General features: G+C 43.8%; 1 protein-coding gene across 4 annotated transcripts in view; it reads right to left on the reverse strand.

Annotated features, from left to right (window-relative positions):
- Nucleotides 1-8,293, reverse strand: part of UXS1 (UDP-glucuronate decarboxylase 1) — a 62,864-nt gene extending 54,571 nt beyond the window's left edge. For 3 of the 4 annotated variants that reach the window (XM_074909359.1, XM_074909335.1, XM_074909343.1), the window contains exon 1: nucleotides 8,113-8,293. In XM_074909359.1, coding sequence (XP_074765460.1) covers nucleotides 8,113-8,209 — 97 coding nt within the window. In that variant the 5' untranslated portion in view covers nucleotides 8,210-8,293. Of the gene's footprint in view, nucleotides 1-7,370; nucleotides 7,432-8,112 lie in introns of those variants that run through there. The other variant, XM_074909351.1, reaches the window with a different exon arrangement.
- Nucleotides 8,294-12,836: the final 4,543 nt, after the last annotated feature.

Consider the following 12,836-nt stretch of genomic DNA (forward strand, 5'->3'; position numbering starts at 1 on the left):
TGCCAGATGTAGAGCAGTACGATGACTGGGCTACTTTCAGCACAGGACTATTCAAAGAGCTATCCTTTGGATACAAGCCAACCCTGCCTGCATCAAGTAAAAAACAAAACCACAAAATCTGTTAAGTCACCTCAAAAGAGTAGAACAGAAATCCCAAGCAATTTGCTGGTGGGCAATCCTTTACTATGACAGTGGTGAAACATTGGAACAGGTTGCCCAGAGCAGCTGTGGCTGCCCCCTCCCTGGCAGTGTTCCAGGCCAGGTTGGACGGGACTTTGAGCAACCTGGCCTAGTGGAAGGTGTCCCTGCCCATGGCAGGGGGGTTGGAACTAAGTGATCTTTAAGGTCCCTTCCAATGCAAACCATTCTATGACTTGACCAATGCATTTCAAACTGCATTTTATACTCTAGAGACCATAACAATAAAGAAAAATCCCCAGTTCTATCCTATCTGTAATTCCAGTAGTTTGTTAATTTGCTTTAGAAAATTATTATACTGAGATTAACAAGAGTATGTTGCAATATTAGTGAAGATAACATACAATTACTAATCATAACTTTATATTAAGGAATGTTGCCTTCCTGGGTAAAGTTTATGGTTTTGCCTTTGGGGAATGTACAATAATTTGAATATTAGAAAAAAAAATTAAAATCTACTCCTCCTGTATGTCTATACAGGTTTCTGCATGGCAATTAGTTTTTCCTGTTATATTTCCTCAGCTGATGTCTTGTTCAACAGTAAAGTTCCTGCCACAAATCAAAGACAGCAAATAGGAACTGTAGCTTCTCCCACCAGGGTTTTCTAAAGGGGAAGATGCTCTCTCTTCAACTTGAATAACACTACCACTCTGTCAATCCCTCAGCTAGTCATCACCTAGCAAAAGGAAGGCAACAGTCACCAGGACATTTTTGTACCCTCTCTTAAGAACAACTACTTAAACTCTGGCAAACTGATACATCCCTACAGCTGCAAGATATAACATTATGCAAATTTTCTTTCTTTACAAGAGTTAATGGTGCTTCATTCTGGATGGGAAGCTGACCATGAATACTTACTCTAACATAGAATCATAGAATACCAGGTTGGAAGAGACCTCAAAGATCATCTGGTCTAACCCTTCATGGCAAAGGTCATGAAAGACTAGACAAAAAGTCTAGACAAGATGGGCCAGCGCCCTCTCCAGTTGAATCTTAAAATCCACTGCTTGCCCAGGGAGATTATTCCAACAGCTGATTGTTCTTGTCGTGAAAAATCTCCCTCTTGTGTCCAACTGGAATCTCCCCAGGAGTAACTTGTCCCCATTACCCCTCATCTCTTCCACGTGATTCCTTGTAAAAAGGGAGTCTCCATCTCCTTTCAATTAGCACCACCACTTTACAACTGAATTCTGATCTTCATTTCCCAGACAGCAAATTCTTTCCAACTAAGTCTTTTTTCCAGTTCTCTGTTCAGTGTTTCTACTCCTTTCTATTTCCTATCCTTAGCATATCATTCTTTACCACTACTCATCCATTTTTGTCTATCCTTTGTATGCCACAAGTAAGGTAATTGCACTCCAATTGTTAGTTACTACAAACAGAAAAAAACCAACCCATATTTACAATAAAATCAGAATGCATGTAACTCATCACAGTTATGAATTCCCAAACAGGATTTTCAGTTTTCATTACCACATATACTTGAGTGTCCCTGGACATCATAAAACTTTCTAGCTTTTAATTACTGGCTAGAAACAGCAAAGTGGTTTGCAAATACGTTGACTGCCTACAAAAGGTTTGAATTCCCAAGGAAGACAACAGAAGGACTCTGACCTATACCTAACTGAAGTACTATGCAATAATTGCATTCTGAATCAGGTCAAAATTATTTTGGCAATGTGAAAGCTAAGCAATCTAAATTGCTAACATCCCCATGTCCCCTTCTCACTTAATAAGAGAGAAAGAACTGAAAGCCCTAAGTCTTTCAGCAGCACATAATGAAAAAAACCCTATGAAATGACATCTATCTCCAGATAAATCTGTTCTACACAATTCAAATAAACAAAATCTGTTGAGAAAAGCATTTTCTCCCTTTGTTTTAAAGCAATATGGCAGGTTACAGAAATTAACAAAACTACTAAGCCAACAGACCTGTACGGGCTGCTGTTAGGGCCACACATCTCCCTGTTTCAAGTGAAGGAAAGAGAAAACAGAAGAACTATTATCTCAACAACTGCAATTTATCACATGCACTTTTAAACAAATCATACTTTCCCCAATCTAGACAGCAGCTCTGATTTTTCAAATGCCTTATAAAAGGGAAGGAGGGGGTACCACTGACTAATTTAGCCCTTGACCTTCTCTTTGCTTCCCAGACATGGCTAGCAGAACTGTGGGACACTTTTACAAGAAACTCAAAGAGGCAGAGAATATTCCACACTCCCAAGATAATGATGATATACTAGCATGCATGTCAAACCCCAGAAACTGAGCAGCCACCTAAGGTAACATGACTCAAATTAGGGTGGCAATCAAATGAGGAGTCATTAACTCAAATTGATTACTTTGAGCATTTTATTTTGTTGACTGCCAGGGTTGTTTTCAGCAGACTCACAGCATGCTCCAGTGGTCAGCACTGCAACTGAAACAAATTCACTTTTCCTAGTTACCTTTTACAAGCCCCCTAAGGTAAAATGGTGCAGTAACCCCCACCTCTCCCTCCCTAGGGTCCATGAAGCAGAAGTTGAAAACTACTGGTTTCAACTAAACTCTGCTTTGGTCAACCAATCTTACAGAAAAGAAACAAGCAATTTAACTGACAGGGAAACATTTCCCCTTTGCAAAAACACAGGCAGGAAAGAAGATGAAAGCTCCAAGACTGTCCTTCAGCTGAATGATGACAGCACCACCTCCTGCACATGCCACAGGAAAGACAAATACTAAGTAGAGATAAAATATTAACAACAAACACTAAAGACAGATAATAAATTAAGATAAGATGGGAACCGTAAGGTTGATTTTCTCCAGGATGCCAAAAAATGTGTTTAAACATCAGAGCTAGCAAACCAGAGTTGAAGTCCATCCATTCCCGAAACTGAACTGAAGCTTATGAAAATTTGTTCACGCTACACAGCTACGGTTAGTTGGAAGCCTAATGAGCAGGGAACTGGAAGCTGTTGAAGACAGTAAACTTATTTATAAACCCACAGATGAAAGGCAGCTCTGCAGGACATGAAGCCAGCAAGGAAATGTTTTTGGTTTGTTTGGTTTTTTTGTGGGGAATCCATGGCATGCTGACACAAAAAGCAGGCAAGCCTAATGTCACATCAGACCATTTCTAACTCTTCCGTGGCCAGTCAATCCTGCTGACTAGTTGTAAACAACCGGGGAAGGAAGATGTCTGGTATTCTCTACAGCAGTGCTGAGTAACTTTCAGACAGCTAGCCTGAAGCAATAGGTCAGGACCAAATTTGCAGCTAGTTTTCTATTATGAAAAGTGAAAGTAAAAGCTTATCAGAACACAACGTTAAGTAGCATTTAACCTTTGTTTTGAACACATGCAAGATAAGCAACATGCAAGGGGCTGGTAAGATTCAAACCAAAAAGCGTACTCACACCCTGATATTCTGAGAAGAGCACATTACCTTCTTTACAGCTGATGGAAATCTGACAAAAATGTCTTACCTTGTAAAACAAAAGATAACCACCATGTAATCTAACGATGTGGGGAGAAGTCAATCTACGACAACGTAGGATGTACTTCCCACACATTATTTTGACATTTTGTTTTTAAGTTGTTTCAGTAGCTGTGCTGTAATTTATCTTAGAAAGGTAATGAGGCCTTAATCATGGATCTCAAAACAGCACCTTACTATTCATTCTTTTTTCTCTTGGAAAAAGGAACAAGTCTACTGACATACTTCCTGAGAACTATTTGATCTACAAATGAGCAAAGAGAACAGTTCTACTTTACCGGAAACAGAGCTCTTTATTTTCATGAAGAACATGCAACTCCCTCATTATACCAAGACATCAGTAGATTGTTTACAGCAGCACCAAGATTAAAGCAAACTATGCAGATTGTTGAGCACTGGTCTTTAAAATCTGGCTACAACATTTTACAGTGTTATTTCCAACAACTTAAGTAAGGTCCCGATTCTACAAAGCCAACCTCACTAAACCATCTCAGTATGTCTATATGAAGCTGAATAAACATTAAAACTTCAAAGGGCATGAGTTGAAGGTGTCTATGTATTGACATACCAACCCATAAACAGACTTTTCAAACAAAAAAACCCTCCCAGCTTGCACATAAGTTACTCATATTGTGATGACACTGGATTTTAAAATATTTTTACAGTATCTATTTAATTGGTGGTTGTTTTATGATCTGTCTACGTTTCTTGTTACAGACAGCAAAAATCAATTAAATCCACTTGTGTTTATAATCACCCCATATTCTTAAGCTGTGGTTTCACAAAGGCTTCAAGATGATGCAAGTGCAGCCCACCACTGAAAGGATTTGTTTCAGTCCACCTCCACATTCCCCCCCTCTCCTTTGGTTAGCACTAGCACTCCTGAAGTTTCTTGCTGTGTGTTACATCAGAGAAGAGCTGTAGCAAAAGACTGTACCTTTAAAAAGGCAAGGAAATTTCAACCTTTGGGCAAGGCTTCCCGTTACATGTAGCACAGTATAGCCATACAACGTTCACAGAAGGAGATAACACTGCAAGTGAGACAACTAAGCTAATTCTGAAAAAAATATTTAAAAATTAGTAATAATAAACTGAGTAGCATTCTACCAGATTACAGAGTGGTTCATACAGCTCATTAGCTGCACTATCTCCAGATTCATCACTTGGGTGATGGAGGAACAAAATCACCCCTTTCACCTAGGGTCTACAGATAAGGTAAATGTAGCTTAAAACTCTGTTCACTTCAGTTTTGCCAGGGAAGAGTTGCTTAAGCTACAATAGATTTAATTGCCTGCTACACAGAAATGCTCCTTTTGGATTCTGTTTTTATATAGACAAAGTATGCAGAACACAGTTTCAGCTGAACAAGGATTTATTTTAAATTAATAGAAATTAGATTTACAGAAATGAGATGTCAAATACTACTTTAATTCAAACCCAGATGTAAAGTAAGGAACCTTCTTACTCTGAGTGTCACGAGGGAAACCAGTGAATTCCATGAAGAGCTCTAGGTATCTTTAATGTAAGCCTGACCGTGCACCTCATGTCACAGTAATAACCAAAGTCAACAAGACTCCTTCGGTGAGACACTAACTGTAGACCTGCAAAGCGTGTGATGGCAGTACTGCCAACAGCACTCCAAGCTGCCCATTTCATCACCCCATGGCCTTCTCAGGCCAAAACAGCTGTCTGAACACCCACACTGCCAGATTCTTATAACCTGAAAAGGTGATCTTAGTTCAGAACAGTTCCTTTACCTGGTGCACAGCATAGAAATTTAAATCCTTGTACGTGGTGGATGCTGTTGGGAATCAGGAATACCTAAGCCAGTCTAACCACCCAACACCTTGTGCTGTGAAACTACCAAGAGAGCCACTCAATGACTCTTCAGAGTAAGATAGGAAGAGGCTTTCAGTCGCCTGTAATAAGCACTTCTTTTAGTTTGAAAACTCTCACAGAGAAGTTCTTCAGGCATGTTTGTAACAAATTTGCATTCAAAGGCAGAAGCTTTTTATGAAATAAGACACTTTTCTAAAAGATACTCCCTAAATATTCTCTTGGGGTTTTACACACAAACTGACAAAATGGCACGATCAAAAAAAGTCCTATCTCCTAGTTCATAAAAAAAAATAACGTACTTGCCAAGTATTTCATTCCCTGTAACATAATGTGCTTCAAATCTGATTCCTCATGTACTAACACTGAATGGAAATTCATGGAAAGGAGGTGCATAGCCTGAAAACACTTAGTCATTTGGAGAGCACTTGAGAAAGAAGGAATGTAAAAAGTGCCAGCACATACACCTACACCAGCAGATCAGTTCTCTCAGATTCTGTTCTATTTTAGTCTGGCATTATCCGGCTGCAACCAGAGCACAGTGATGATTCAATAATATTGCAAGGAGTACACTTTTAGGATAGGGGGATGGGATCATAATCACTTCCATAGAAAAGAAAACAAAAAAACAGTCTCTCTAGAATCTATTAGACCAGGCATCTGCTAGCGGGTCATTCTGTACTTAAGACACCAGAGCCATAACTAATGATTCCACTACTTTTGACTGCTAGTCAAAAGATTAAAAAGCACAGCAATGTGACATGTTAATTTGCAAAAAACATACATCAGACATCAACCTGTTCCCTTTTCAATCTCCTTTTTGCCACACTGACCTGTAGTCCCTTCTCCTGCATTTTTTCTGAATCCCAAAGAACAACCAGAAACAAGCTATGAGAAGACTTCTGTGACTTGGAGCCCAGACAGGAAAAATCATATGGCAGTTTTTCCCTTCTTTAAGTCTAACTTTTACTCACAAAGCTAGAAAGCAAACACAGAATCTAATCAATAGCCAAGTCTTAATGACCGTGTCAACTGCTGCTCAATTTCAGTATTTTCACAGCGGCCTATTGACTTAATTTCAAAATTAAGTATAACTTCTGGCAAAACATCAAACTCTTCCAAATAAGAACAGACACTAAACTGTCCCTGCTTTAGTATGGGTGGGACCTGAAGTCCCTTGGACAAACAAACTGTCCTAAAAGTCAGAGTCGGCACACAACTTCAACGATAACAGCAGTATCTAAATAATGAGGTCCTGCAAACACAGTAACATATGGTAGTAAAGGGAATTCCTACGTTGTGTTTTTGGGGTAGGACACACCACCCTTTCTGCCAAATTACTTGAGTTGTACCTCTCCACCCTCCAAAATGCAAAGGGAGTATTCTAGCTCTGATGCACACACTCATCCCCAACAGTAGCTCATCTATATATGCTTCCAAGAACCAAAAGAATCACCTGACCCTAGCTAAGCTGACAAGGCATCAAAGATGCTTCCTCATGATGTGCCATCTACGTAAAATCTGACAAAGTCTAAAACCAGAACAGGCTAACATAAACTGAATCTGAAAACCACCACAGAAAAAAATCTGGACGAGAAAGGGAAGAGAACTGACAGAACGTTATAGATGTGCGACTATCTGACTCATGCCCAATAATTGAAGTCATAAACATCCCTGCCAGTGGTTGTTCTAAGATTTTCCCAAATACCTTTGTGCCTTTCTTCAGGCTCCTAAGACTTCAGCTGCGTGCTGAGCTAATAAGCAAATAAACAAGCATTTATTTAGCCCCCAGAGGAGGTCGGAGGATTTCACAAAAAACAGACACGAGGCCTGCCCTGCAAAACTTCCTCGCAGGCTCACCTCGCACAGCTACCAGGTTAGGACCAACGCGGACAAAGAGCGGTCTGAGGAGCGGCTGCGGAAATACTTAGTCCCTGAGCCACGGCTGGCTCGTCCCGCTCCCCCTCAGCCTCCCTGCCGAGGCAGCTCACCCCTCCGCCCGCCCGCGGCTCGGCCTGAGGGGCCGGCCGGCGTCACGGCGAGACCCCGGAGCCCCTTCCCTCCCGCGGGGCACCGAGCGCAGGGGCGGCCGCGGGCCCGCGGAGGGAGGCAGGGGCCCGCGGAGGGAGAGAGGCAGCCGCCCGCAGTGCGCACGCCACCCCCAGCGGTCGCCCCCCAGGGGCGCCGAGGGGGCAGGGGGGGTCCTCCCGGCGCAAGCCCTCGGGACGGGACGGGGCGGGGGAAGAACGCCTGACGGGGACCCCCGGCCCGGCCCGCCCGGGGGCCCCGCCGGCGCCCTCCGCCACGGCCTAGCCGGCTGCCCGCCGGCCTCGGCAAAGTTTCAGCAGGGCGGGGAGGCGGGGAGAGGGAGGCAGCCCTCAGCCCAGCCGCCCAGAGACGCCCGCGGGGGGGCGGGGGCCCGCGGGGAGCCCCCCCCCTTCCCCGCCGGGGCCGGGAGCGGCCGCGCTGCGGCGCGTCGCAACGGCGCGGCCCCACCGGGCGCGGGAGGAGCCGCCGCCCAGGCGGCGGGGGGCCGGGGGGCGCCCGGCCGGCGGGCAATGAATGGCCGGGCCAGACCCGCCCCCACCCCCGGCTCACTCACAGGCGACATAGGCGACGAAAGCGAGCCCCATGAGCAGCTTCATCCTCCTCCGGTTGATGGCGGTCAGCAGGCGCAGCAGCGGGCCCTTGCTCACCATGCCCCGCGGCGCCCGCACGCCCGGCCACGCCACCGGGCTCGCGCGCGCGCGGCCACCCACCGCTCGGCTCCGCTCGGCCCGGCCCCCCCGCCCGGGCTGCCCGGGAACCGCCCGCGCAGGCGCAGCGGCGCCCGCCCGCCCGCTCCCCCCCTCCCCTTTCCCCCGCGGTGGATGCGGTCGGCGGCTCAACGGCGGCCGGAGCGGTGGCGGCGGCGCATGCGCGGTGCGCTACCGCCGGGCGGCGGCGGCCTCAGCTTCTGGCGGCGCCCGGGCCGGGCGGCCGGGCGAGGCGAAGCGGCGGTGCCCTGGGGCCCGGCCGTCCCTCCGAGCGATGGGCTCTTGGCTAAAGCCTGCCCGGAGGGCGCCCGCCTCCCACAGAGCGTGCCTGGGGGAAAGCGAGCGCGGCCGCAGCCTCCCTGTGCCCCTGGCCTGGGCGTTCAGGGTGCGCCAGCATCAGCGGGCTGGGCCACCTGTCACCTCCCGGCGTGGCATCCCTTGGGTGGTGACCTGCCGGGATGGACAGACTGACACGCGTAGACAAAGTGTGCGTCATGCAGCCTCCCTCAGTGCCCGGTATTTTGAAAGCACCCTTTGCCTCACCGCAGATAGGCTTTCCGTATCAGCACACATCTCTTTGGTATGGTAAATGAAACATTTGGGGATCTTTTTTTTTCCCCAAAAGGTAATAGTTTAGGAATTTGCCTCTGTTTAGGGTAACAAGATCGCAGTTACCTTAAAATGGTTTACGTTTCTGCCACAGTTTCCATCCAAAGTCCCTGTGGCCTGTTGCAAACTGCAGATTTGTATTTGCTTGGAACCGTAGGCACCTTCCTCACGTGTCAAAACATGTTCTCCTGCCAGTGAAATACACTCCCTTAACCTGAAGAGAAATCTCCCTGCACAACCCAACCTTCCCCAAGGACTATGGCCTTCACACAGTTTCTAAGGGTTATTCTTTCTCACACTCATCTCCCTAAGGAAAAGACTGCAAGAACAAGTGTTCTTGAATTAAAAGACTGGATTCAATCCTTTAATTTCGGTATAGAAATACAGCTTGTTTAGGACAAAGAAAATATGACCTCAGACACACAGACCCACACAGTTAACAATAGTTATCCCCTCCTGATTACAAGGAATAAAGTCACTTGAATGTGTGAGTCTCAGAAGGGTAAGTGTAATATGATGCTCTGCAGAGTGATTAAGAATATCCCCTGCAGCCCAGAGTGGTGAAGTGACTTTATTCGGGAAGCTCTGATAATTGAAATTTACTAATTTCTAATCCTGTGCTTTGATTAGAAGGCCACTCCTTTCCCCTTGCCTTTTGTTTCCTTTGATTTATATTTGATATACTTTACTTGCCCGTTTATTCCACTGCTTGTAGCTATGTGGAGAAAAGAGAATAAAAATATCACCATTTAAAACACAATCTAGCGCCAAATTTGTCTGCATAGTAATCACTCAAATAGTAACAGAGTTTTATACCATGAGTAAATTTGGCTATCAAAAAGCTATAGCTGAACGGCGCTGCATGAAAGCTGCAGAATATTACGGGAGTATTATTCCCTCTCTGCACCTCAAACTCTCAATGTTTTCAGTCAGGATTTTCCATAATGGTAACTGCATGCACAATACTAATTCCACAAGCCTTTAGGGGTAGGCAAGACGCTTTTAACAGTTGCCCTGCCCTAATCTGGGCTGCACAATCCAAGTCTCAATCAAGCTGCCTGCATAAGGCACCTTGCTTGGCACCATGCTCAATGTTCAGGCCAATTTTGCTGCAGAAACATGTTGAGACAGGCTGCAGTCTGTGAAGATGGGAAAATGAGAGCAAAGGAACAGGATGCTTTATGGAACTTCATGGTGGAGGAGACTCGAACCCCGTGGGAGGCAGCCTGACCATGCTCTCTACAGGGCCAGCTGTTTGTCATGCATGACACCAGGGCCAGCTGTGTCCACGTCACTTTTCAAGTGAGCCAGAACACGTGTAACTTAATGGCAGGGGGTGGGGACAATAAGTCAATCGTATCTCAACTATAACTATAGGCAAGTACCTTGTAAGTACTATAAGGTTCTTCAGGCACATGATGGCCAACAGCAGGGACACTGGATACAGCTGGGCACATTTACAACCTTGTGCCAAGGGCTGGCACCAACAGCAGAGGTTCCAATATGTAGTGGCTGCTAAATGTGCCAAGAGAAAGACTGGGGGATGATACAGTTTTGAGTGCTCTTAGGAGTGCACTATAGATCAGGAAGCAGGCATCCATCTGCCTGCAGGTCATTGTCTTAATCAGGCTGACAGCATGACCTCAGCTAATGGCAATCCTCTCTCGGCTGGTTCACAGGCAATATACCCTGTCTCCTGTAGTGCAGTTTTTAACTTTAGTTCTCAAAGTGCTTTATGAGAGCATTTTTGACCTTGACTTTTTTTTTTTTTTTTTTTTTTTTTGTCACTAAAACACAGCCTGTAAAATGATGAAGGGGTTTTAAATGATGAATTTTTTAAATGCCTTTTTTTTTAATACTTAAAAATGTAAACATCCAGGTGTATCTACCTGAATGACCAATATGAACTTAGAATTTACAGCATCCTTGCAACATACCTTTCCTTGATAGCAAATCAGAACCGTTCAATTACCCAGCTGTCATTCCAGAATCAGGAAAAAAAAAAAAAAAAAAAAAAAAAAAAACCCAAACAAACAACTGCCACAATTTGCACAATTTCCACATGATGCCTCATGAAGGGGACTCTTCTGGAAATACAGGGATGATCTTGTCTTTCTGTCCCAGTCAGGTTTCTGCAAGAGATGACATTCCACCATATGATCTGGGAGACAGAAGTGGACCCTGGACACAGACCCAAGCAGAGAGAACCGCTTGTGTGAGGCAAGGAAATGAGTTGCCAAATCCTGAAAAAATGCAAAAATAAAACCAAGCCATTACTACCACACTACTATCATCTCCTGTAACTCTGGTCTCTAAATTAGTTAAAGCTGAATGTAGCCAAGAAAGTAACACATTGTTGCACAGATGTGCGTGCCCTTTCTGACCATTCCGATACATCCTACAGCTAGTGATACTGCCCTGGGAGGAACTGCTCTTGTACCTTGATCCTCCTCCAGTAAATCTACAGATGACTCTGTGGAGTAACACTGTTGTACTGCATAGGCACAACAATGCAGTCACACAAAGCCCTAGATAATGTTGAAAAACTAGTGGCATTCATATATATACAAACAGTAAAAATGTGAAAACAGTTTTTTTCAAAAAAGATTGGAATGTGAACCTTTTTTTCGGTGAACTTTACTTTTAACAGCAGATCATAGTGGGGAGAGGAACCCAGACCAAAAAAAAAAAAAAAAAGTTAAAACTAGCAGTGTTTCTTTTCAGGAAAAGTTAGAATTTTGAGGGTTTGTGTGTGTTTTTATAAGACTAGTGAAAAGAGAACACTCAGTTCTGGGAACAGAATCAATTCTTTTAATATTAACATTTCAAATGGAAAAGAAAGCTGTCAAGTGTTTCAGATAGTTATTATTTATTATTTGGATGGTGATGGCAATAAACAGTTTCAAATACAACTGGATCACAAATGTCCTAAGTATTACAAGAATGCAGAATTGAGACAATCCCAGACCTTGAAAACATACAAATTAAGAGACAGATCATCCAGTGAATGTGAACAAACAAACAAGCAAGTGTCAAAGCATAATATGAAAATGACTACTTAAATACAAATTTGCAGAAATTAGGTGAATCATTTAATGATTTATACAGCTATTTACAAAGAATAAATTATAATGTATAAGGAAATAATTGTATTTCAATCTACATAGCAGTCCATCTCATTAACCAGTTTTGTTACGTATCATGTGGGAGTGGTCCCAAGATTTAATTCTGTAAAAGCTGAGGCTCCTTTTTACACCAAGCACGTAGAAACCCAACACACAATGCTACTCAGAAAAGTTGCTTCGTGCTCCAGGCTTGAAATTGATATACTGACTAGATTAAAAAAAAAAAGACAAACAACATTCCTAAACTGACTGGTAGCATTACCAACATAAAGTACTTGTTCTTCATGGCACTTTTTTTCCCTGAGGTAACTGAAGACTGACCTGTACATTTACAAAGTTGGAAAAAGATTTTAAGGTGCTGTATCTATTCTGAAAGTGCAGAAGATAACATGCAAGATTCTCTGGTAATTGGGTCAGAATGAAATAGCAGAGATAGTGCTTAAATTACTGATTATAGAAACTTGTGAGCAGTTAAACTCACTGTTCTTCAGAGTTCTTTTATCAGACATCAAAGAAGCTAGTTTATTAGGCTAGGTCAGCAAGTAAGTTATTCATTCACGGCTGTTTTACATTTCATAATTTCCCCAAGCCCTTTGGAACTTTTTAATTGGTATTGTTCTACCCTACAGCACAGAAATAGTGACTTTGAATGGATCTATTTTGGGTTGGATTCAGTCCAGATCATGCTGGAATTAGTATCAAAGAAGCCCATGGCTTCTTTGTATGATGATACAGAGCAGTTGTGACTATATGCCCCTGTTTTCCTGTATATCATTGGCCCAGAAAGTGAACAAGAATAAACCTATCTTGACATGGGCCAGGGAGGTATGTGCACG

The sequence above is a fragment of the Athene noctua genome, chromosome 1 (genome assembly GCF_965140245.1).
Source record: "Athene noctua chromosome 1, bAthNoc1.hap1.1, whole genome shotgun sequence".
Lineage (NCBI taxonomy): Eukaryota > Metazoa > Chordata > Aves > Strigiformes > Strigidae > Athene > Athene noctua.